Raw genomic sequence first — 24,774 nt, forward strand, 5'->3', positions numbered from 1 at the left:
GGTATGTCGTGCAATAACAATAAAAATCAAAAGTTTTGTGTAAAATTATAGTATTAAGATTTATATATCTTTTATACATTAAACAAAATAATAATATCATTTTCTGGGTAGAATTTTTATTATATTAAATACAGGATTTTATCTTATGCATAAATGTTGCACCAAGGAACTAAGTTAATAATTAATAATCATTTAATTTTGGTAATCAACCCGGCTGCGATCGTTGTACCTTCCACTCTTAACATTATCCTACCAAGCTGTTTAACATCTTTATACAGTTCCATGCAAACTGGTGTTTGCGTTACGATTTCAATAATTGCACTAGAGTTTTTAGGTAAACAACGCGGTTTTTTTTTTATTACATCTCCAGTGCTTTTATGGAGCTGTGCTATCAATTTAGTTATAATACCTGGTTGTACCAAAGATTGCTGATGCATTATTACTGGGAAGCCCTTTGTAATAGGTACAGCAATAGAGAATATGACTACATGTGCCTGGAAACATGTTGTTATTGGTACAGGATTTTGTGGATTACAAATGATATCACCAACTCCAACATTTTGTTGGTCAATGCCTGATAATGTCAATGAAATATGATCACCAGCGAAAGCATTTACTATGGATGCATCATCTGCTTGTAAACCTAAAGAAATTAATGATTAAAATTATTTCTAAGTTAATAATAAGTTATTTTTAAAGTAGTCATTCAAATGAGAGAACCTTTTACAACTGCAACTTCGTTTTGCGGCAGCACCAAAATTTTATCCCCTACAGCCACCATGCCTGTTTCTACATGACCAGATACGCAGAATCCAGACCCAGTACCTTTATATATATCATTTACAGAAAATCTGAATGGTTTATTAACTGGACGTTCTGGGCACTTAAAATTATCAATAACATTTACTAATGTAGGTCCAGTATACCTGTAATATAATTTTTTTCTATCATTTTCCATAAACATTCAAGATGATTGTTATACAATTGTTATATATAAAATAATATTACCAATTGGAAAGACCTTCAGTTTTCGCTGGCATGACTACATTTTCTCCCGAGAGTCCACTACAAGGTACAAAAGTGATGGTCTCTCTGTAACCAGCTTGTTTTAAAAAAACGCTCATTTTATCAACAATTTCGTTAAATCTTTCTTTTGACCAATTCACTGTATCCAATTTGTTAACTACAACAGCTAACTGAGACACTCCTAAAAATTGTAAAATTTTAATATAGTATTAATAATTCTCAGTACGATAAAAGTTTGACGATAATTACCTAAGGAACGTAATAACAAAGCATGTTCTCTAGTCTGTCCACCACTATCAAATCCAGTTTCAAATTCACCTCTGGTAGCATCGACTACGAGCAAGGCAACATCCGCTTGAGTGGCACCAGTGATCATGTTTGGAATAAAATCTTTGTGACCAGGTGCATCCAAAAGAGTAATGCATTTATTGTCGGTTTCGAATTTAGAATGTCCTACATCCATCGTTATTCCACGTTCCCTAGAAAAAACATATCGATGATATGTATTAATTACTAGAAATACTATTTTACTAGAAATACTTTACACGATTCTTTTCTACCTTTCCTCTCCTGTTTCATCTAGCACCCATGCATAAGCAAAGGATTGTTTACCAATTTTTTTACTCTCTTGTTGATACTTGTGAATTAATCTCGATGGAACTTGTCCTAAGTCACACAAAAGACGTCCAAGCAAAGTACTTTTTCCAGCGTCAACGTGTCCCACGACAACTAGGTGTAATTGTTCTTTATTGTTGCTTCTTTTATCTTTATAAATACGTAAAACATCACGTTTGTCCTCTATAGATTTTGTCTTATAATCTAAATCAGGTGTAACATGACCGGACATAGGGGATTGACTTCTTAAAGAATCAGTTTCCAAAGAAACTATGTTTTTATCTTGTTTCATATTTTCTTTACGTTTTACACTTGGACTGTTCTGTTCAGAACATGGGCTTTGAGAACGTGGAGTTTGAATATGTGGACTCAAATGACCTGTATTTTCTGATCCAGTCACAGTAAACCCTTTGACAATAGAACTTGTTCCAGCTGGCACAACTTTTACCATTGAAGATGTACTTATTTGTAATGTTGACATTGATGACAGTTTATTACCTATTATAATTATCTTTTTAAATTAATGTTTTTTTGAGCATATTTAAGAAAATGAACAGCAGACATATTGACACAAACATATATTTAAATATATTTATAAAATAAATTAAAAAAGAATAAAATGGAAATTACTTGATCTGTCATATATAAATTATGTAACAATAAAAATTACAAGTTAATTTTTGTTATTATAAAAATACTCGTACAAAAAAGCGCCGAAATATAATAACACATTATATCATAAAATATAAATAAATCTAACAATAAAAGATTGATAAATATGGATACAAATAATAAACTTTCGTGAAGTTTATAATACATCAGAAGAAGATTTTTTGATTATAATAATTTTGTACAATGTATATTATGATTATTCATCGAAATATGATTAGTCAAATTTATGTACGAGTATAAGGAGTCGAAAAATCAAATCTTTTGATATTTTCATATTCCTCTCTCTTACACTTAATAAAAGGTTTCTTTAACTTCCATTTTCTACCTAAAATTTTTCCAAGACTAGAAACAGTTTTCTTTGTGTATGGTAACCTAGCATCTATTAAACTATTTAAATTTAAAGTACATTCTACGTTTGCTTCAGAATTTGAATCATTAAGTGAGTTATTTTTCATCTCGTCTATAGATGACAGAGTATCGTAATACAGATTTGTCATTGGTTCTACTTGGCGATTATGCTTTAAATCTGGTACATGAACTTCTTTTAATGCAGCACTTAAATCAATCAACCAATCGTCAGGTGACGGTGTTCTAACACGTTCCGCATTGTGTTCCATCAGATTTGCTAAATTTACTGACTTTTGTTCGGTAAATTCATTGTTAGGATTAGATGCAAGTTTAAAATTAGAAATTCCTTTTCTAAGCGAATCAATTTGTATTTTATCCAGATTAAATTGATCTTCGGTTTCGTTTTTTGTAATATTTACTGTACTATCTGCATTATTTTCTTTATCAAATTTTAAAGATACTATGTCATGTTCAAAATTCTTCTTATCCTTGTTAATATTCAATTTTGGTATGATGAAACCACTATTTAGAGAAGATTTTGTACAGAGTTCTATTTTGTTACTAGAAATATTAGACTTTTGTAAATGATTTGCGGTTAAATCAGCCAAAGAACTAAAATGTTGTTTAGAACTACATGAAGCCAACATTTTTGAATTTGAATGATTAGCTATCATTTCGGCTAAAGATGAAAAATTATTTTGTTGGTTATTTATATAACTTTTAACTGAAACAGTATTATCTGTAGAGATAGGTACTACAAGCTTTTGTGACAATGAAAACTTAGGAGTGTCAAAAGAAGGAGTAAAACCTTACCTTACCAGCAAAGGAAAACGCAAAGCATGAAACAAAAAGAAAATGACTGTTAGAAAAATATCGATCAACTAAGTAAAAAAACATCTAAAGTATATAAAATGTACCTGGACAAGGATTCAGACACTCCTTACTACTTCTAGATTGTTCTACAAACATATATATTTTTATTAGCTAGTTACGTATCTAAGTATAATTCAGTAAAGTAACTATTACTAAAAAACATACCAGTAATACTTTTTTGAGGTGCTGTTTTCAAAAGTTTGTCTAGTGCTACTTCTGTATCAAATCCTGATTGGATAATTTCGTCTTCAATTTTAGATTCAGCTATTGAATCTCCTGTGACATTTTTTATAGTTTCCATGCAAGATAATAACTTTGCTCTTTCTAGCTCAGAAAGATCTAATTTTTTACTTGCAGGAGATGATACTGTACTATCATCTTCATTATCCTCGACGATATCTGGCTCCATAATAAAAGAAGCAATATTTTGTTGCTTACTTCGATCAAACAAAAACTGTTCAGCTGTAATTACAACGTATGTTAATTTCTATGTGAACGATCAATACTAATAGGCACAGAGTAACGATCAATACTATAAGCACAGAGTAACGAACCACTGGGCGATACACAGTAGTCATCCTCTACAGAGTGTCCATATACGTCGTCGTAACCATCGTACTCTAAATAGGAAAAAAGAAACAAAAATACAAATGATTAAATACAAATGATTAAACACAAATAATTTACTTTATACCTGCTATTTCGGCTATGTTAAATCAATATTAAAAATATTTTCCCCTATAACAAAAAAATACATATGTTTCGATATTATAAAAACATGACGTACCATCCGAATAATTCATACATCGAACATCTCGATGACGGGACATTTTGTGGCGTAGTAAAAACTCGAGTTAACACACAAATTACTTTTTACTTGAATCTTTATTATGAATTATCAATTATTATATACGATTGACTAGATTCAATATAATTCGATATTCGTTAAAAGCACAAACTAGATAAAAATTGTTGCAACATAAGGAAAGGTTAAATTATGACAACTTTTGTTTCCAGATAGCGCTAGCATTCTCGTTTTCCGTGCACTCCAACGGGTTTACTTCGTATATCTCTTAGCGTTGATCCGATTCGTTGTAATCGGAAGATCGTAAAACAAATAACCAGTTTAATTGTTTGATCTTGGATATGTTTATATAAATACGCGTAATTTTCGAATTAGTTAAATTGAAACTGATTTTGAAGTATAAAAAATAATGAAATAAAGATAAAGACTGATTTTGCTGAATTTCGATTAGGCGATACTCGCTTGTCATTACTTATTGTTGATACTGTCCAATCAGAATCCCCTGGACTGAGTTACGATCTTTCAGATACGGGCTTAGATACTTCCTTATTATGTTCTAGAATCCATTTCCTCTCCTGCGCTTTAATATACTGTTGTTGTTTACACTACTAGCAACGGTAGGAGTTCAAACGAACAGAAGGATAAATTTATAAGAAACATTTCTCGTTGTCTTGTTAGAATGAAATTTATAACATATATTGAAGTCGTTCATAGACAAAATATTACTACCGATATATAAGAATGAAATGCTATAATTTATGAGAATTTGTTATGTTTGTGTGAATTTGTACAAAATCGTGGATTCGTTTGTATAGTAAAGAAAGCAGACAAAGTAATAAATATAATCTTTGTTAATATGAATTTTTCGGATTCTGGATTTCAAGAAGTCTGCAAAAAGACAGAACTGTCTAGTAATAAAAATAATATATCGATACAAGATGCTGATGAGAATATTGAAAAAGAAGTGGAAACTAGTATGGAGTTATCAGATATGATTGAATTTTCAAGTGATTCAGGTGACGAAGACGGTACATACTACATGACTACTGTTTGGGATATTTCGGATATTGAAACTCGTTCACCTTCTGTGATAACTTCTTCACCACCGTACAACGGAGAAGTTTCTGGTATGGTATCTGATAATATAGAGATATTAGAGGAAAATAATAATGATCCAAACAATAATTTAGACTTTAATGAAATTCCTCAAGAATCGAATGGTAGTAGAAATATCGATGAGATATCCAAGGATCGAACGGATTATTCGAGAGAATTAAGAAGTCCTATTCCAGGTTGTAGTAAAGATATAAATAATATGGACAATTCTACAGAAAATAGCATTTATCATAAGCTACATAAAGATGCTACATTAATATCAACACTTTTGCCAGACATAGAGTTTGGATTGATATTGGAAACGCTTAAAAAGAATCAATATGCAAAAAATTATTGCGAACTTGCGTTATGGGATTTATTACCAGATAAGAGACCAATGCCACAAGTATCGTCGAAAAGAAAACTAACGGATGATATATGTGAAATTGAACAAAAAAGATGTATGTCTAAGGAACTTGACATTGTACCTAATGAAGTGCAAACTAATATAGAAATGACTAAAGCATTGTGTGCTGTATCATCGAAAGAAAAAGAAAATTTTAATATTAAAGAATCTATTAATTCTAAGGTAGAGGAAAAAAAATTAAATGATGCTGAAAGTAAGTCAATTTCTTCAATTAGTCATAGTTCGATAATACGCCCAGCAAAGTTAATAGTTCCTAAATGTGTACCTCCATTGCAATCACTATTTATACCAAGTACTAATAATGTGGTCTTAGCTCCTGCTAAATTAACGTACGTTAGTAAATATGAAATGAAAGTTACGAGCAATGATAAATCTTTATCCCCTGTAAAGAACTTAATACCGACACAATCTACAAGTAAAATAAATGAAAATATATCTCGCACAAATATTTTTCCTGATATAAAGGAAACGCAAAATTGTTTGTTAGCTGAAAGTGAAACATGTTTAAAGTCTTTCAAAAATACTAATGAAGTTAATGCAGATAATTCTTCAGATCAAGTTACATCTTCTGTTATTTTTCCTATCATAAAAGACACGGTTACAAGCGAAGACAACAAAGTATTAATATCCAGTCCTGATATTTCTAAACGATCTACAGAGTTTGTGCCTTCTTCAAACAATGATTTGAATGTACCAAGTACTAGTGGAATAACAATATCAAAGCGTGCTGACATTGCTATGTCAACATTAAATAAATTTAAAGAAAAATCATTAAATATCTTAACAGCAGCTAATATAACAGCTGAAACATCAAATTTAGAACTAACGGAAATGGAGAAACCAAGTTTCTGTGAATCTTCTTCAGTAACAGAAATACAAAATATAAAAGACTCAAAGCTTTCTCCTGAAATGACAAGAATTTATTATAAACTTTTATCTATATTTCCTGGAGTGAATTCTGATTACATTAAATCGATATGCACGTTCAATGATTCTCAAGAAACAGATGAATCCATATTGCTACACGAACTGATTGAACATTTACTTGTATCGGGAGATAAGTATCCGCATGTAAATTTAGAATCAGAAACAAGTGAAGCGATATGTGATGTAAATGAACAATATGAAAATATGTTAGGAATATTTCCAGATGCAGATCCGATTTATTTAAGAGATATCGTGACAAATATACACAACAAACCAGAGGAATTGAAAGCATTTGTACAATCTAAACTTGAAACTCGTGATTATCCAACACGAGAACAATATTTAGCAAAAAGAAAAATAACTGAGCAGCAAAAACAATATACTACTGACTTTAGAATAGACAAATTTTTGGAAATATATCCATGTCCATTTACTCATTTTGAAGATCCAAGAAGACAATGTTCATTTAATTTAATTGCATTTGAGTTTCTCAAGTATTATTATAACAAATTAAAGGTATGCTTAATTACATAGAATAATATCAATGTTATAATTATTGCAGCATGAATAACTTTTACTCATTTTCGCAGCTTTCATTTGTCTTTTAACATTCAAATGTTTTTACAGACCAGTACTATCTTGCTTGTATATGGACATAACAAACACCATTTAACTTTAACAGCAAAGGAATTGGATAAAATTAAACCTGAGATGAAAACAAAACGTAAAAGTCTGTACTTACCACCAAAAGATATTCCTCTTTTACAGGAATTCACATTTATACAACATAGATCAGAGATACTAGCATATTTAGAAAAATTACAGCAGGAAGAAACTATCGAATTTCAGAGACTCAAAGTAAATATCTTTGCGATAATATATTTTCTAGTATGAGTACGTGTATTCTCTTAATAATTTATATAATAATGTTAATTTATAATTGTATAATAGAAAAGTAACGGTCTTCTTGAATGCCAATGCTGTTTCGACGACGAATGTATGCCATCTAAATGTTCCAGTTGTGATAATGGTCATATATTTTGTAATACCTGTATCATAAAAGGTGCTGAACTGAAATTAGCAGAAAGTGAAACACATATCCATTGCTTTGTAAACTGTACAAGTGAGTTTAGTCTATCAACACTTCAAAAGGTACTTTCTCCAACAACTTTTAGTATATTACTTCGAAAAAGACAAGAAGCAGAAGTAATGGCAGCCGGATTAGAAGGTTTGATATCTTGTCCATTTTGTCATTTCGCATCTATACCGCCTCCGGAAGATAAAGTTTTTAAATGCTTTAATCCCGATTGCATGAAAGAATCTTGTAGGTGAGTATAATTCTTCTATGATATTGTTTAAAGTTAGAAGCGTTTTATAGATTTTAATCTATTCATTTTTTATTTAGATTATGTAAACAATTAAATCATGTACCATTAAATTGTGATGAAGTTGATTCTGAAAAAGCACATCATTATTTAGAAGAAAAAATGACAGAGGCCCTTATACATAAATGTTACAAATGTAGCCGGCCTTTCTTTAAAGAAGAAGGGTGCAATAAAATGGTTTGTGTTTGTGGTGCTGAAATGTGTTATATTTGTGATAAACCAGTCAATGGTTACAAACATTTCCGTGGTCAAGGTTCCACGCAAACAGATCTGTAAATACTATTTGTATCGTCGTAATGTTTACATAGAGAAACATGTACATTAATAATCTTATATATTTTTTAATTTTAGATGTCCGTTATGGAGTGACAATCACGTAATAAATGCAAAAGCCGTTTTACAAATAGCACAAGAAACTGAAAGAGAAATAAGACAAAAAAATCCTAACATCAAATTAGTTACAAATGGTTTGTTACCAAAAATACCACATAGGAGAAAAGGTCCTCACGATGACATTCCGAATTCTGATGTTGTACCTGTACGTTACACATAAATTTTTTATTCATAATTGAAATGAATTTAATTGGTTAATTAAATCAATATTTCTATAGTAAAATTTTTCTCTTTTTTATTTCTTCAGAAACGTGCACATAGAATCGCAATTGCAAGAATGATTCCAGAGAATTTATACGATTGAGATTTTCAAAAATTATTGTATGTATATTATTTTATATTTTATACTTATATATGTACTTTTGGTACAACCAAAGATCCTTTAATCATAAATGATATACTTTTCAACGATAGAAATTGATGAACTTATATATTGTTAAATATGTGTATAAAAAACAAACAAGCATATAATATTCTTTATACGATTTGCTACTAACTTATTCCTCTAAACTTTCTATAAAATCAAAAATGTTTTAATAATGTTTATAAGAGAAAAAAGAAAAAAAAAAATTTTAATTAAAGCGTACGAATATGAATTTAACTCTCTATAATGCCATTGAACATACTTATAGATCTGTATATTGTAGATTTTATCTCATCTTATCGCAAAAAATGTATTATCACTTCATATCCATAATTTTTAATATTTTTTAAATATATACTGTACTTGATATAAAGGGTATAATTGTACTAGTACAAGTAATATTTCTATATTATATAATTTTTTTGTAGATTCGAGAAAAATTGGTTTATGGAGGGTTAATTTTAAAACTAGAAGGTATTTGGCACAAAATTTATAACGATGTTATATATTTATAATGCGAGTTCCAGTTTATTTTAAAAACAAAGATATTTTTCTACGATCTTGTTATATTTATGATTATATTTATCTCTGATCGTTTAGATACAAATATGTAAATGTTCAAAACTTGGAAATGTCCAATTGCTTTTCAATGATCCGCATAAGATATTATTATACTCCGACCCTTACGTCAATAAGACCTTCTCCTCCGTGATTTTTCATATCATTTTCTTTTTTAAGATCTTCGTCCGCCGAATGGATGTTATGAGAATTAGTATTTCTTTGAAAAGATTTGTCAGGTGTTTCTTCCCTTTGATCTTCTCTTTGATCTTTCGTTTCTGATGCTATTATTAACTGGAAAAATTTATTATCAAATTTGTAATGTAAAATAATTTTAATTTCACGTAAAACTATTGATACTTTTACGTGTCATACCATGTCACCTGTTGTTGGATTTCTACAAATCCATTCAGCAGTAGCAAAAGATTCGTCGACATTAATATTCTGTTGTGGATAATTCTGTCGTGGATAATACTGTTGTGGATTCCACTGGGAAAATCCATTTTGATGATACACATTTCTAACAGGTCCTCTACGAAATGTTTGACCCTGTGGAATCGGCCACTGTGAATATTCGGCGTGTCTCCAATTACCAGCTTCAACACCCAGAGCAATTAGTGCCACGAGGATAAAAGTCTTCATTTTCTATATATATATAAAAAAAAAATAAATAAATAAATAAAGTCAATCATAACATAATTATTAATGAGTTTACTTATGGATGAAAAAAAAAAGCGCGCGGTTTCCCCAATAGCATCGAAAGAACGCATAGAGTAATAATTAATATATATTAAATAATATTTTAAGTAACTTTTATTTCGATTTATTCATTATTTAAATTTACTTAAAATAAATGTTATATATTTATAGACATATACTATAATTCAAGAACAAAGAGAGATGCTTAATTTTCTTGTCTGCTTTTCGTGATTCCTCAAGAGTGGTCAGCGAACGACTAACAATGAGTACGAAAAAACTTTATGTCTACGTCAGCAATATGTACTTCGAACAGGTTTTGTCAAGGTCATCTAAAAATGGTCATTTGGTCCTTTTGTTTTTCTTTATTTTATTTTATTTTATTTATTTTTTTTTTTTAACAAAATTACGAAAGAATTCAATGATTTGAAATAATGAGTTATTTATTGAGTCGGTTGTAAAAAAAACATTTAAAAATCTTTCACATTTGATGAACTTTGTTCATACATAATCGTCAAGTTTCTTTGCTTTAATTCATAGAAGTATTAGCATAGGAAAGGTTAATAGAAATCTTCAAAGTTTAACATACTCGATTCATATACGTCTTTGCAAGACAATACTATCAAAATGAATTATTTAGTATGAATTATTTTCAGAGAAGGTACGTGCTGTGTGAAATAATTACAAGGCCGTTTTATATGAATAGAATTGTAACACTGATATCAAAACGAATCTTCTTTGATTGCATATACTACTGTCAAAGATCGATTCATTTTTTTAATTCAATTTCTCTATTTCTCAATATTTTAGCTTTTTCAAATTTTCTATTTCTAAACAAATGATATATTCAGATCGAAATTTTATTTGAACTTTCATCCCCGATCAAAATATTTTGAATGGAAATATTGAATATTTTTTCGAGCTGATTCACTCCTACAACCATAAATAAATATCATAGATATCATAAAATAGAATATTTTCGTAGATTTTTAGAATCTTATTCATACAAATATGAATTAATTGAATAATAAATTTTATTATTGAAATACGGCTTAAACTATGAAATACAATGTTCGATTTATTCTTTTTTTTTAGAAATTTCGTTCGACGATTTTACGTCCTTGTTGTCGTTTTGGTTGAAATAAAGTTCTTCCATTAAAAACGCCGCTGTTATAAGAATGGATACACCGGCAAATATAAACCACATTATTAATTCTAATGTAATCTGAAAAATAAACATTTAGTTTTGTTTTTTGTCTATTGTAAAAATATAAATACAAAGAAATAGCATAATAAAGAAGTTTACTTCGACGATCGCTTTTAGAATAATCAATGATCGTTCGTTTCTAGAAGCCCATTGATAACAAACGTAGGGTAGTATCGCAATCATTAAGAGTCCATCCAAACTACGTAGAATTACGCTTTGAATCAATTTGTTTAATTTCGAAACAATCTGCGAGCTTTAATCGAACGATTATTAGGAATCTATAGAAAACTTTATGATAATTTGGATGTACGTACCTCTTCTGCTTTTTTTCCTTATAGTTTTCCAGAACGAAAGATTCATCGTTTTTATTCACAATTTTATCACAGTCGGAAAAAGGATTGATTTTTATAGACATGATAACGATTTTAGACCGCATAGGTTATTTCGAAAATCTAAATATTCTTTGCGATTAATTTTTACAGAGTTCTTATAAAAATTTGAATTAACGAGGACAAATCGTATCCTCGACATCGTCGTTTTAACCAGCATAGAATTTTTAAGACGCAAATCGTCTTACCGAAAAGATAATATCACGAAAATTTTTTAAATCGTAACATATTTTTCATAGCATACCGAATAGATTCATTTGTCTAATAAACGGCATGCCACTCTGAATATTTTTCGTATCTATCTATCACGAAAATATATACAGTTTTCTTTTGTTAACTTCTTTTATTCTTTTTCATACAATATTTTTCTTTAGTAAATTATGCTAGAAAAATCTTATTCCCTAATAAAACTAATTAAGGTATCTAATATTTGGTAGAATGTTCGCAATTTGTTCGGCTTTTTCGATCGAATGCATGCATGCATTTGTCATGTTCATAAAGAATTTATTTTTTGTCGGATTCATTTTTAGTCAAATCAGTAAACAGGATATCGATATTCCGACGACCTATATTTATACGGAGATAGTTTGCCATAAAACTTTCGTTCGTTCAATTTCTGTCTTCTTGCTACTTGCTGTCTATAGACAAATAATGGCCTGAAGACTTTCGCATCTTGGGCCTCGAGATCTTTCGATTCGTCTTTAGGTTCTTCAGAAATCGATCTTGAAACTCTTCTCAATGAATCATCGTTACGTTCATCGTTCTTTAAAATGGCCAAAGGTGGTATTCGTTCGATTTTACCATTGTCGTCCAATTGCTTTTTAGACATACCATATGCTTCCACCTAGAAAAATTACAAATATTTTCATTTTTTATAAACCTTTACTCTTTAATGTGAAATAATAATTCACTTATATAAATTAACACATACGATTCGAGAATTTCGCGATTGTTCGTCGCCTCTTACGGATTCCGCAACATTGATTCTCTCGATCAAACCATTATCTTCTAAATCCGTCTTCGGTAAACCATAAGCTCTAATACCTGGTCTATTCACGTTCGGTTCGATATTGATATTTCGAACCTTTCCATCGAATCCAGTCCGACGATTTATATGGGGTCTTTTGATATTAGCTTCATCGTTGAAATATCTTCCTAATGATCCTGTTCCTTCTTTAACATTTTCCGATCTAAGATCAGTTTTTGGATATGCGGGAGAATCGTTCAGAAATTCTGCGGTACTCCATGCCAATATCGTAGTCGTATAAAGTATTAATAAAAATTGCTATTGAAATAACATATATATATATATATATATATATATATATATATATATATATAATAGAAATGACTAATTATGGGCATCGATATACATTATGCGTGTAACGTTAGATATAAACGAAAAAAAAAATATAGAAGGAAATAAAAGCATCGTTCAAAGAGAACCGATAAAGAATCGTTGCTTACCATGATGCAGATTACGGAGAGCTTTTCCCCTTTCTCTTGTAGATTAATAAAATTACGATATATTTTCTTATCTCGGTACGTCTTTCGTCGATGACTTTTAAACAACGTTTGAGAGCAAATATCGAGAGAACGATGCTTATATATAATCGCGTTGTGTGATCTTGAAACACACGATTAAGCTATTCTCACATGTGTATTTACTGGTATGCAGATTCATTGCAGAGGGGGGAATAGTTTCATTCCTGGTACAAATCCCGCTTTGCGAACCTTTCAGCTTCTTTCATGACTCATAGATTGGTAAGGAGCTCTTGGAAAAGAAGAAAAGAAAACGGAATAAAAAGACAGAGAGAGAAAGAAGAGAAGAGAAGACTTCGAAAGATACGTGCAGGTGAAAGCACTGTTGAAATTTATACCATTGACCCTTAAATTTGTAGAAGATATGACACACTTTTATAAAACGACTAGTATCTCTTTTTACATCTTTTATTCATTCGCGATCGAAATTTAATCTTTTGATCCATTTACGTTCGAGATCATTTACACGTTAGTTTTTGTGATTAAGGGTAGCGTTACATTAAATAAATTTCGTTGTTAGTACATCTGAAATATCTCGATGTGTAATTATGAGCAAATAACAGGTGTTAAGTATCTATTCATCGGTTTTTACATAGATATGTAAAAGCAGGTAGATCGCAGAACAGAAGCTTCATTGTTCCGAGTTTACTCGTATCCTCGGTCATTGAAATGTGAATGAGTGACGATAGGATCAAATGACTAATCATTTCCCTTGCAGGCATTAACGGCGCCACACTAACTACGACTTCTAATTATTCCACGATTGTGTATATTTACCTGGTTTTCTTTTTATTTTTCTTTTTTTTTTTTCTATAGTCGAGTTGGCCGTTTAATTGTCAAGATATCGAAAAAGGATTGCCAATAATTATTATATATCGTCGAAGCTAATGGTATTAAGACAATAAGAAAAATAAAAACGTCATTGTTTCAGTTTACTTTGCTCACAAATTTTCCAAACACATGAATCAGCTAAATACATAGTAAGTAAATAATACACAGTAAATACACAGTGAATACACAGTAAATACATGGTAAGAAAGAATCGTGGAATTAAGAAGAGATATGTTTCTTTGAAAGTCATGTTTGGAAAAGCACAATCTAATTAATTTCTTATCGATATAGCTTTTCGCAGAACGTTTTGCGCGTTAATGTTCCGCGTTTTGCGATGACATAATTAATAATGGAAGTTAGATCGGATTACGATAAATGTGGAACTTTTGTTATTAAACGAATTTATTGATCTTGAAATTAAATAGATAAATTTTCAAATATATAAACATTCAGAGATTCTTGAGATTCTAATATTTTTAAATATGCTAAATACTACGTCGTGTACAATTAGAACCGTGTACGCATCGTTTAGACTACGCAGATTAATTGCGATTAGCTAGTTTCATCAATGACTAAGCGAACAACGACGATGACGTATTAAATGCGAGATATAAACGACAAGTTTTTATGGCATATTCATCTTGAAAGCGTCTCTGTGTAAAGAAGAAGAAAGAAAAAGCAAGAGAAAGAGAGAGAGAGAGAGAGAGAGAGAGAGAGAGAGAGAGAAAAGAGAAAGAATTAAAATAAAAATAAATTCTTACGATATTTCGTTGAGATATAATTTATTAACGTAACATTATAAATTAGATACGGACAACGCATAACAACAATATTCTAAACTTTCAAAGGATTACATAACGATCGAGTCATCTAATTTTTTCTTATTAACAACTAATAATTAGTAATAATCGTCGGAATATCGTGGTCTGTATCGACGTCTTGGATAGGAATCGTAACTTTGATAGGAATTATATCGTCGATCGCTATAAGCATCAGACCTATGATGTGATTCTTGTCGAAATCTAAACAACGGCCTAAAAATGATATCCTCTGCGGTGCTCATATTCTCCTCGTTATCCTTCGAAGGATCATTTTTATCATCTTTTGTTACCCAGAGATAGGGCGAGTTCGCATCTCGTGGAACGAGAATGATCGTCGGCAAATTGAATTTTTCAGATGCAAGATAATCTAAATTTTTATCCTGTGAATCGTACGTCGTAGGAGATGATCCGATCTGTAAACGAATCAATTAAGATTTCATAAAAATCACTGATGATCATTATTCGCATATATTCGTACCTTTTTATTTCTTTCTCAATCATTCATATTTTTTACCTCGACTTCACTCTCCAAAGAACGTTTCCAAATTTCCGGATTGACACTCAGCGAAGACTCGTCGATGAATTGTTGCACGTCTCTTCGAATTTCCTCGCGATTAGCATTCAAATAATTCAGTCGATCGTCCTCAATGGTCGGATTGACATTAGGTAATAAAGCGACGATCGAGCTCTCGATCTTATCATTCGTTTCCTTTGAAGGATCGAGCACCGCAACTACCGGTATAGGTATATCCTTCTCGGCGATTTTTGAAATATCTATTTTTTGCGTAACTGTACCTTCCGGCATTTCGACTTGAGGTTTTATACTTGGTAAAATGGCTTTCAATTTTTCGTAAGTATCGTTTCGATCTTCCACAAGATCGTTGGATAACGTAGTGGCATAGTTCTCTAGATACCAAGTATTTTCACTTTTCTGAAACATCTGATAATTCTTTAAAATATAAAAATTATATATATATATACTCTGTGTATCGATTAGAACATTCATTCTTAGAATTTGATGTCAATATAAATGTTATAATCCATAAATAGAAATTGTACGTTTCATCATCGTTTATATCGTCGTTTGCCTCCAACGCGTACGCACCTCATTTGCATCGTCCTCAATTATTGGCTGATACGTAAGTACTGACTCTTCCGATTGATCGTCTTCCGGTGGTTCGGTTTCCGTTTGAAGGTCTTCAGTGATATTCTTCCGAATGTCCTCCAAGTGCGACGTAGGAGCTACGAAAATTTGCTGTCTATGGGAGAGCACCTAAAACGATTATTAATAATTAATAAAGTTTTTGTTGTAGTAATTAACAAAGTATTAAATGTTTTACTAACCTGATCAGGCGTATCAGCAGGGATAATAACAACGTTCTTCTTAACAACTAATCCTGATAAAGATCCATTACCGACGGCATATTGTACGGCATTCTTTACAACTGGATCCTGTACAATGGCAGCCACAGTCTCGTTCTTAGTTTGCGGGGTTGCAGGAAGCAGGCTCTCGACATCCTCGCTATTCAGAGGCTTTGCATAACCATGGTCTCCTCCAAGCATCAATGTCAAACCAGGAAACAGAAGTGTCCATTTAAACTGAAGCGTTAATATATAACAACGAATGAGGATATTCGATCTGTTATAGATTTTTGGAACGGATCTTATTATATTGTATATTATTATGCACTGATATTTAATATGATATCACTCTTATCTATTATCGAACGTATTCATCTTTTAGAAATACCTAGAGGATATTTAAAAACACTGAATTTTTTTCTATTAGAAATCTATTAATATATCAATTACGATTTGAAAGTTTTACTGTTTTCTGAAATCGAACGTTCTTACGAGTAATATAAATCGGCGTTATTATTTTACATATTATTTTATACAGATGTCAACGTACCGACGAGAAGTACTTCATCTCGGTGAGAATTCCTTAGATTCTAAGTCAACGCATTTAAAGACAGCTCCAGCCAAAAGTTGTGACTCCTCTGAGTCTCTAATAACGGTCAGTTCGGGTTTTATATAAGGTGCTGAAAAAATTATCGCCAGTTTGCTAAATGACGTGTGTACCGTACGTGCTATCCATCGATAATCTACATTTGCCAAGTGGAACTTTTGATAGGTACGCAGTAGAGATGACTTCCTGAAGATCTACTTTACTCCTAATACATTTTTTATTTGACCATTCAAACGTTCTCCATTATGTTAGAAGGTACCTTAGATTATTATTAGTCCTTAGAGCTCGTTAAGATGTACGCGTGACTTTTGAAATATCCAAATTTCTAAACTCCAAACGATGATCCAATTTTCAATTTTTACAACATCGACAAAATTAGCAAGTCTACGTTACTCAAGATCGTCGATATTAGTTCGTCATTAAACTTACCTACTCTTCTTTTATTTTTTTCTTTCTTTCTTTCTCTCTCTCTTTTTTTTTTTTTTTTTGAAAAATATGAACTCTGTAAAATGCATCTCGAACATGTTCCGAGATAACGCTTCGTCACTTAGCGCACGATTAACGATGCCACCAAAACTTCAAAGTGTTTGACCATCGACTTAGTAAAGATCCTACGTTCTCGACTATAAAAGAAGCAAGTTATCCGAGAAACAAGTTAGTCGACAAATAACTGTACCTAATACTACAAGATAACGATCCTTCAAAATGACTAGAATTATTCTTGCCCTAAGTCTTCTATCCTTATTCAGTGTCAATCATTATGTTGGAGGTCAAAATTCGAAAACAACGAGTTCGATGAGGTCAACAATTTCAACAACAACAACTTCCGTCGTTGTTACAACCGAAGATACAAACAAATCAACGGAAACGAGTGGAAAAGATGCATCCAAAACCGTTGATATCTTCCAGGATATTCTCCTTGATCCCAGTCTCGTAGTCGCTCGTCTATATCGTGACGTCAATAATGAAATATCGACCTGGTCAACACCTTTGATCGACGTCAAGGACGAACATTCTTCGAACGTCGAAGAAGATCTTAATACGGAGGAAGATAGATATTATTCGATACCTTATTGGTATCGACGACAAGACTGGCAGAAAAAAGAAGAGAGACCAGCTTACAAAACAGAATCTTATCGGAGGTTCCTCAAATATCCAATATTCTCTGGAAGGTAATGAGGTCGTTAACTGATGTATAATATCATATATAAGTTTACTTCTTTTTTTTCATTTAATAAGATAAACTTATTTTATATATAATTGTATTCTACATGTGTTTGTGTTTGAAACATAAAGAAAAAAAATATATTTTATCACATAAAATAGTTATATAATATCTTTATTGTCGAATATTTTATATTACACTAGCTTATTATTTTATATTACTTTAATTATAAGTATATTTAACATATTCGTATCACAATAGTCATAAATACTTGAACATTTCAAGAATATGACGTACGTATAATACGTCGTACTTTGGTAACAGCTTCTTATCTTCTAAAAATTGGCGCTTAAAATCTATTTTTTTTTTTTTTTTTCGTAGGAAATATTTTCGTGATAATAGTCAGTCGACATTTTTTTTTCTTCCATCTGGGTGAATCCTCGGGATGAAATTTTTGTAATCTCTCGTCTTCGGATTTACAAGTACTTTTTGTAAAAACAGAAAGATCATTTCATCAAGTGAATCTGAAAGATACTTTTAGTATCGTTCCCTATCATCCTAAATTCCTCTATGTTCTCCAATAGATTAGGATAGATCGATGCTCTTGGTCTCTTCGTCGATCTCATTTCGATCAATCCTTGTCTTCTTCGCTCTTTGGTAAGCCACTTGATATGCTTCTTAAAATCAAATTAGGAGCACAATAGTTGCTTTTCACCATTAGACTTCTAATAAATAATACTCGTCACGTTTTAAATCTATGAAGAATCGAATCTCTCGTCAATCGTATCGATCGTTCTTTTATCGATATATCAGTCGATGTACAGGTCGTCGCACAAAAGTTTCAAAATCTTGATATATTCGATTCAAAAACGATTTCCACGACGAACTGCTTCTCTTAGACGTTGTCTGTAAGCGAGTTGTTGACGATAAACGAAAAGAGGCCGAAGGATGTTGGTGCCTGCTGCTGTCTCGAGATCACCGTTCGCATTTTCTTCGGCTACTGCGTTGCGTTTCTCAATCCTGTTTTGGTTCAAGTCGGTGTTATCCTTTGAGAATACATTTTCTTCATCGTTTAAATAGCCAACAACGAGGAGAACCGAGGGTGCAACAGCTTCTTCTTTTCCTTTTTCGCTGGGAAGCACTTCGACATTCGTCTTCTTCTCGAGGAAGATCGGAACAGCGATTACCGGTTGGAAGACCGATGCTCTATTGATCGGAGACGCGTAAGAGCAACTTACAGCGAGAAAGAATACAGAAACGAAAACCTTGGTAACAATCTGAAAGTAAAAAGAACAAACGGTTCTTCATCTCTGAATTTTTCAAAGAAAACATTTCAATCTACTTCTTTTATAACATTATGATACGATGTCTCGTTTTTATTTCTTTTTTTTTTTTGTAATATAATTTTTTTCCTTACCATTTTCGATTAATATCAATGATCTTCTATTATCTAACAATTATTCGTAGTTTTCTTTAGCAGGAGCAGATGCTGGAGAATCAGTATCGATCGTAGATCCGTCGTACTAGCTTCACGATAAGTTTATGGAGGAAAGCAAGAGCTATTGAGTATTTATATGTAACAATGACGTCAAAGGAGAGCACGCTAATCGTACAATGACGTTCAGCGAACACGATAATTAACCTGGTAAACCAAAATAATCCATCTTTGGACCTGTGTAATACGTCAAGACGTTGTCGTAATATATTTTCCAAGTTACAATCTTATAAATTCAACCTCCGTATCCTTCGTTATCCATTTTTCCTTAGACCTTCGAGTTATTTCCATGTTGTATTCAGTTGTTCGTGAATATCAATGTTAATGTACCCACCATTGTATTTCTTGGTATAACTAGGTGTGTCTCAAAGGTGACGTTATTATCTGCTAATGTTATATATCTAAAAACTTGAAGAAAATACTTGTACGTATATACGTTGTCTTAGCTTATGCATGCATTGAGTCAGAATCTTTTTTTAATGTTTTTTTTTTTCCTCAAATTCTCGTGACAACGTTTCGTTAGAATATTCATTAGCGAATTTGATATTTAAAGGAAATCGTCTTAAGGATAATCGTCGACAAATAAAATATCATTGGGAATTATATAGAACGACATTTCATTTTTCAATCGCTAAATATTTATTCTCTTTTATATGCTTTCTTTTTGTTCCTTTTACATTTTTCATTAAAAGCAACGTGAACGCTTCTTAATAATATACTTAATAATTGTTTGCTTTGCTACATTTCAAAGATTTCTCAGATATACATATAACATCGAAAATTGTGCGGTCGAATTCAGAATGTTCCTTAAACATCTGATTTTACCACCATCCCCAGCCTCTGCCACCCCATCCTCTTCCGTACCATCCGCCACCCCAGCCTCTGCCACCCCAACCCCATCCTCTGCCGTACAATCCGCCACCCCAGCCATATCTCCATGGTCTTGAGTATCTGCAATATCGTGCAATTAATAATAGATCGATAATTCTAGAACGCACGCTTTCGTCCTCGATTTATTTTAGCAAAGTTACATTTCAAACTGTAACTCGTAAACTAATTTTTATAAAAATTGTAGTTTTTATATTGAAAAAACGACAGAAGCAATGTTCCTTTTTCGAATTGAATCTAATGCAAATGCGCTTGGTTTTATACTCGTCACGTGGAACACAACTGTTTACTTCGATGTTAGTATGCCAGACAAATCACGTAAACCCAATACGCATAACAGATGTTGCATACAAAAACATTCGCGTGTACACGGACGATAACACACGTGAAAAATATTTGTATATCGTAAAACTTGAAAGAGATCCTTTCGGACAACGATCTCTATTCGCAAGATTCTGTTTTAGAACTCACCCCCAAAAGCTAGCGTCTGCTTCTAAATCATTTGCTTCAGCTCTTTCCTCTAAGTTACTTAGTCCGTTCTCAGCTACTTGTTCTGGCACCGGTACGGACACCACAAAGGTTATCGCCAACAAAAGCAGCACCTAGAACAATCATCGACGTGCGACATATTAGTAGAAGTTGACTAATTGGTTTACATACTCTTGTAATTAGCGATAAAATAAATGTCTTTGAAATCTTTAAACGCGTTCCATTAAATCGATTTTCATTTAAAAGGAAAACACCATAACAAATTAATTCCGGGAAAAAGAATTAAATAAAATTGAATATTTTTGAGATATTTAGGAAGAATCACTTACGAAATGCAGTGGACGCAACATGTTGAAGACTGATATCCAGTTCGGTTTCCTCAGGCTTTATATACCTACATGTTCTCTTCGAGACTTCCCCAACCGTTGTCCTGTTGCATTTGTGCATACGATGCATCTGTATCTTTCCGTATATGTAATACACATACACGATGAAAGAGAACTAGTATTTTGCGAGGAGAACCACTCATAAAAATGCCGTATACGTATCCTTCCCTATAAGAATGCACGCGATCGTACACTCGTTTACCGTTCACAAATCTTAAATCGATCGACATAGCAAAAATTTGGAAAATTTTTACTCGACAACCTTCTTTAAACTATTTTTCGTTTATTTCTATCTTTTCTTCTTTTTCTGGACGTTCACGTTGAAAAAGTTTATAACATTGTTATAAATTTTTAAGAAAACTAAATGAAGAAACATTTGCGTCGTGACCCTGTCGCAACATTTGTAATTCATAATTATGTAAATACAAAAGAGTATTTAATCCTGCGAGGATCATGAAGGATATTAATTATTTATAGAAAGTGACACCTTTGAATATGATAAACGATATTAGATGCATTTTGTTCGTTAGACGTTCTAATATCGAATTAATCAAAAGTTTGATTTCGCTACGTCACTTCGAAGGAATGTTAATGAAAGGAATAAAGTAATGAGGATATCAAGATCATTTATAAAATGATTTAGATACGAGGTGATAATTCATGTAAAAGACTAGTCACTCTTTCTTAATTTAAATGCGTAGAAAGATTTTAAAGGGGAAAACCGAGGTGGTAACTGCAACGACTCATACATTGCTTTTACGTCGTGAAAATATTTCGTCTATATATTTGATATATATACGACGAATATTCACGACCTGCGGTGTTAATCGATTCGTGAAAAATGTGCAAACATTCGAACGATGACGTGGTCCTACCTCGAGAAGATGCATCTTCGTTGTTCATCCGATCTACGTGAGTAAGCTTCACAGGGAAGACGGCGATTCGTTGACCCTATCTTTTCAACCAAGGTCAAGTATTTTTTTCTTTCAAGACTACGAATAATTTGCTTTATCCTACGTCCTACCGTTTACCTGACTCTTTATTGTTACTTTGCAAGCATCCTGCATACATTCGTTTTCCGTTCTCATTTTGATTCTTCCACTTCGCAATATTTTATTTTTATTTCGAGTCGAGGAAACACTTTTATCTTAAACAATTATACGAATGATTTTTGTTATTTCTAATCAGAAGTAACAAAAACTTGCTATAATTTTATTTATTTAATTTTATGCACTAAGTAAATATATTCGAAAACTTATGTTTAAATTGTCGATTTTCGATGTTACCGACCGAACAGCCATCAACACCATCTATCGACAGAATTTTTTAATTTAATTATACGCTTTAAACCATTGTTGCTTGACCATACTTGTCATAACTTGTCAAAATTGGTCATAATCTTGCTGTTCATATATTTAATGCAGTTTTACGGAAATGCATTTCAACATGCCAAGGCATATAGAGATTGGTAAACAATTTATTGGATTCTTTACTTTTCATTTCAACTAAAGTATTATGAACATGTACTTAAATGTTATATTATTTTTAGGTATTATACCTAATAATTTGAGGCATGAAGAAACAATAGTTCAGATAACTGAAGCATTAGATAATTTAGATGCTGCTGTGATATATATATTTAATTGCATAGATAAAAGGCTTACTGAAAATTCTCAAAGGTATCTTACATTTTTCCTTTTATTTTCTAAAATCCTATTTACCTTATTTCATAATATTTATTTTTTACTAGACTTTCGGATATAAAACATAGAGCTCTGAAGTTGGAAAATCAGTTACAATACTTACAATCTAATTTAAACTTAAAAGCTATCAAAATATATTCTGCTGCAAAATATCCTGCCAATCATACATATAATGAATATAAAGTGGCTATACCATTGCAACGTGACAATATTAGTAGTATTCCAAGTATTTACAAATGTTCTGTACCTATTAGAGACACACATGAAACGCATTTACCTACTAATTTCAAAACCGAAGATTGCCAGTATGCAATGAATGCTAATCTACAAGAAAAGTTACAGTTTTACTATGTTAGGTATAAAACAAATGAACAAGCGGAAAATGATATTAATACACGTCAATATGTACCATCTTTACCTTCGTCTGTCAGTGCTCTTCTGCTATTTGATAATGTAAATACCACATATAGAAAAGCTTTATCATCTAACAAATCTAATGATAAAAAACAAATTGAAGATGCACCTGATTCAATTGTACAACCATGGCATTCATCAGAAATAGATTTGCCATCTGGTTATCTTTATACACCTATACTTGGAGAGGTAATCTCATATTCTAAGGTATATATCCTTATTAATTTACAAATACTTTAATCTCTTTATATATATATGTCTAGGTTCCACAAATGAATGTACCACTTATGCTACCAGATTTACCAGGAATTGTAGATAATGAAAAGTTTGACTTAGATTTGAATCCACAAAGCCCTATTGCTCCCTCTTCGGCTGTTGTTACTCCTACAGTTCGATTAGATTTACCACCTTTGACTGAAGAAGGTGGATCGCAAACTACAGATGAATCTAATGTTTCAAATCTATCCAATTTATCTGTAAACAATTCATCAGTCTGCATTGAATCTACGCCATCAACAGTAAATTCAATTATTTCTTCAGTAGGAAATAATATTGGATCGAATGAAACAAACTTTAAGGCAACACAACCTCCATCAACTATGTCGCCACCACCACCACCACCACCACCTCCAACTCAACCGCCACCACCACCGCCTCCACCACCACCACCACCACCTCCTCCTCCTCCACCTCCTCCTCCTCCACCTCCATCATCAACATTACCAACTACATCATCAACAGAGAAACAATCTCAAGATGAAAGTTTACAAAAGCAGAATGAAAAAAGATCTCAACCTAATATAAAAAATACAAATACCGATGATCGATCAAATTTAATGGCAGCAATACGTGATGCTGGTGGTATTGGAAGAGCAAAATTAAGACATACAGTACCAATTGATAAAAAGGAAAATCGCTGGTCATCAGCTTCGGTAGGTGGAGATTTGATGGCAGATCTTCATGCAAAATTAGCTTTGAGAAGAAAAGGTATTGCTGGCTCTGCAACAGGGGCATTAGAGAGAATGTCAAGTTCAATACCACCACCACCGCCTAAGTCGAGTGAACACTATGCTTCGGATAGAAATTCTGCTACGAGTGAATACGATTCTCAAGCAGACACAGATGACTGGGAAGAATAATTGAATGGTATAATTATATACAACATTATATACAATATAATATGGAAATTATGGATATGAAATGTTAGAGAATTAAGTATAGAAAATAATCTTTTTTCTTTTTTACTTTATTTAATATCTTATGATCGTGTCATATACCAAAAAAAGAACGA

General features: G+C 31.8%; 7 protein-coding genes across 12 annotated transcripts; 2 read left to right on the forward strand and 5 right to left on the reverse strand.

Moving 5' to 3' along the window:
- Positions 1–96: 96 nt before the first annotated feature.
- LOC122629144 (HBS1-like protein) lies at positions 97–4,628 on the reverse strand. 2 transcript variants are annotated; one of them, XM_043812217.1, is made up of 9 exons: positions 4,322–4,628; positions 4,089–4,154; positions 3,700–3,996; positions 3,579–3,620; positions 1,587–2,139; positions 1,276–1,505; positions 1,009–1,207; positions 721–926; positions 97–643 (listed from the first exon to the last, which is right to left on the reverse strand). In XM_043812217.1, the coding sequence occupies exons 1-9, from the start codon at positions 4,362–4,364 to the stop codon at positions 189–191; spliced, it is 2,091 nt and encodes a 696-aa protein (XP_043668152.1). In that variant the 5' UTR covers positions 4,365–4,628; the 3' UTR covers positions 97–188. The 2 variants fall into 2 exon arrangements, with proteins under 2 accessions (XP_043668152.1, XP_043668153.1); XM_043812218.1 differs by lacking the exon at positions 3,579–3,620.
- A 242-nt stretch (positions 4,629–4,870) lies between these two features.
- Positions 4,871–9,046, forward strand: LOC122629143. Its single transcript, XM_043812216.1, has 6 exons — positions 4,871–7,304; positions 7,416–7,646; positions 7,740–8,116; positions 8,194–8,445; positions 8,525–8,711; positions 8,814–9,046. The coding sequence occupies exons 1-6, from the start codon at positions 5,196–5,198 to the stop codon at positions 8,868–8,870; spliced, it is 3,213 nt and encodes a 1,070-aa protein (XP_043668151.1). The 5' UTR covers positions 4,871–5,195; the 3' UTR covers positions 8,871–9,046.
- Positions 9,047–9,478: 432 nt separating this feature from the next.
- Positions 9,479–10,466, reverse strand: LOC122629146. Of its 2 annotated transcripts, none has more exons than XM_043812220.1 (3): positions 10,367–10,466; positions 9,864–10,133; positions 9,479–9,782 (listed from the first exon to the last, which is right to left on the reverse strand). In XM_043812220.1, exons 2-3 carry the CDS (start codon positions 10,128–10,130, stop codon positions 9,600–9,602), a joined length of 450 nt encoding a protein of 149 aa, XP_043668155.1. In that variant the 5' UTR covers positions 10,131–10,133; positions 10,367–10,466; the 3' UTR covers positions 9,479–9,599. The 2 variants fall into 2 exon arrangements, with proteins under 2 accessions (XP_043668155.1, XP_043668156.1); XM_043812221.1 differs by having other exon boundaries at positions 10,333–10,452.
- A 1,637-nt stretch (positions 10,467–12,103) lies between these two features.
- On the reverse strand, positions 12,104–13,400 carry LOC122629145. The gene is made up of 3 exons (XM_043812219.1): positions 13,248–13,400; positions 12,712–13,065; positions 12,104–12,624 (listed from the first exon to the last, which is right to left on the reverse strand). Exons 1-3 carry the CDS (start codon positions 13,248–13,250, stop codon positions 12,316–12,318), a joined length of 666 nt encoding a protein of 221 aa, XP_043668154.1. The 5' UTR covers positions 13,251–13,400; the 3' UTR covers positions 12,104–12,315.
- Positions 13,401–14,918: 1,518 nt separating this feature from the next.
- Positions 14,919–16,973, reverse strand: LOC122629423. 2 transcript variants are annotated; one of them, XM_043812812.1, is made up of 5 exons: positions 16,887–16,973; positions 16,319–16,573; positions 16,080–16,247; positions 15,489–15,905; positions 14,919–15,387 (listed from the first exon to the last, which is right to left on the reverse strand). In XM_043812812.1, the coding sequence occupies exons 1-5, from the start codon at positions 16,902–16,904 to the stop codon at positions 15,052–15,054; spliced, it is 1,194 nt and encodes a 397-aa protein (XP_043668747.1). In that variant the 5' UTR covers positions 16,905–16,973; the 3' UTR covers positions 14,919–15,051. The 2 variants fall into 2 exon arrangements, with proteins under 2 accessions (XP_043668747.1, XP_043668746.1); XM_043812811.1 differs by having other exon boundaries at positions 15,489–15,914.
- A 3,245-nt stretch (positions 16,974–20,218) lies between these two features.
- On the reverse strand, positions 20,219–22,256 carry LOC122629174 (neuropeptide-like protein 32). 2 transcript variants are annotated; one of them, XR_006327195.1, is made up of 4 exons: positions 22,242–22,256; positions 21,310–21,534; positions 20,963–21,093; positions 20,219–20,554 (listed from the first exon to the last, which is right to left on the reverse strand). XR_006327195.1 is itself a non-coding variant. In XM_043812280.1 (3 exons), exons 1-3 carry the CDS (start codon positions 21,328–21,330, stop codon positions 20,425–20,427), a joined length of 282 nt encoding a protein of 93 aa, XP_043668215.1. In that variant the 5' UTR covers positions 21,331–21,457; the 3' UTR covers positions 20,219–20,424. The 2 variants fall into 2 exon arrangements, 1 of the variants encoding a protein (XP_043668215.1); XM_043812280.1 differs by lacking the exon at positions 22,242–22,256 and having other exon boundaries at positions 21,310–21,457.
- LOC122629171 (WASH complex subunit 1-like) lies at positions 21,593–24,716 on the forward strand. Of its 2 annotated transcripts, none has more exons than XM_043812277.1 (4): positions 21,593–22,278; positions 22,916–23,045; positions 23,117–23,672; positions 23,747–24,716. In XM_043812277.1, exons 1-4 carry the CDS (start codon positions 22,227–22,229, stop codon positions 24,620–24,622), a joined length of 1,614 nt encoding a protein of 537 aa, XP_043668212.1. In that variant the 5' UTR covers positions 21,593–22,226; the 3' UTR covers positions 24,623–24,716. The 2 variants fall into 2 exon arrangements, with proteins under 2 accessions (XP_043668212.1, XP_043668213.1); XM_043812278.1 differs by lacking the exon at positions 21,593–22,278 and adding an exon at positions 22,341–22,834.
- Positions 24,717–24,774: the final 58 nt, after the last annotated feature.

Source organism: Vespula pensylvanica, chromosome 5 (assembly GCF_014466175.1).
Source record: "Vespula pensylvanica isolate Volc-1 chromosome 5, ASM1446617v1, whole genome shotgun sequence".
Lineage (NCBI taxonomy): Eukaryota > Metazoa > Arthropoda > Insecta > Hymenoptera > Vespidae > Vespula > Vespula pensylvanica.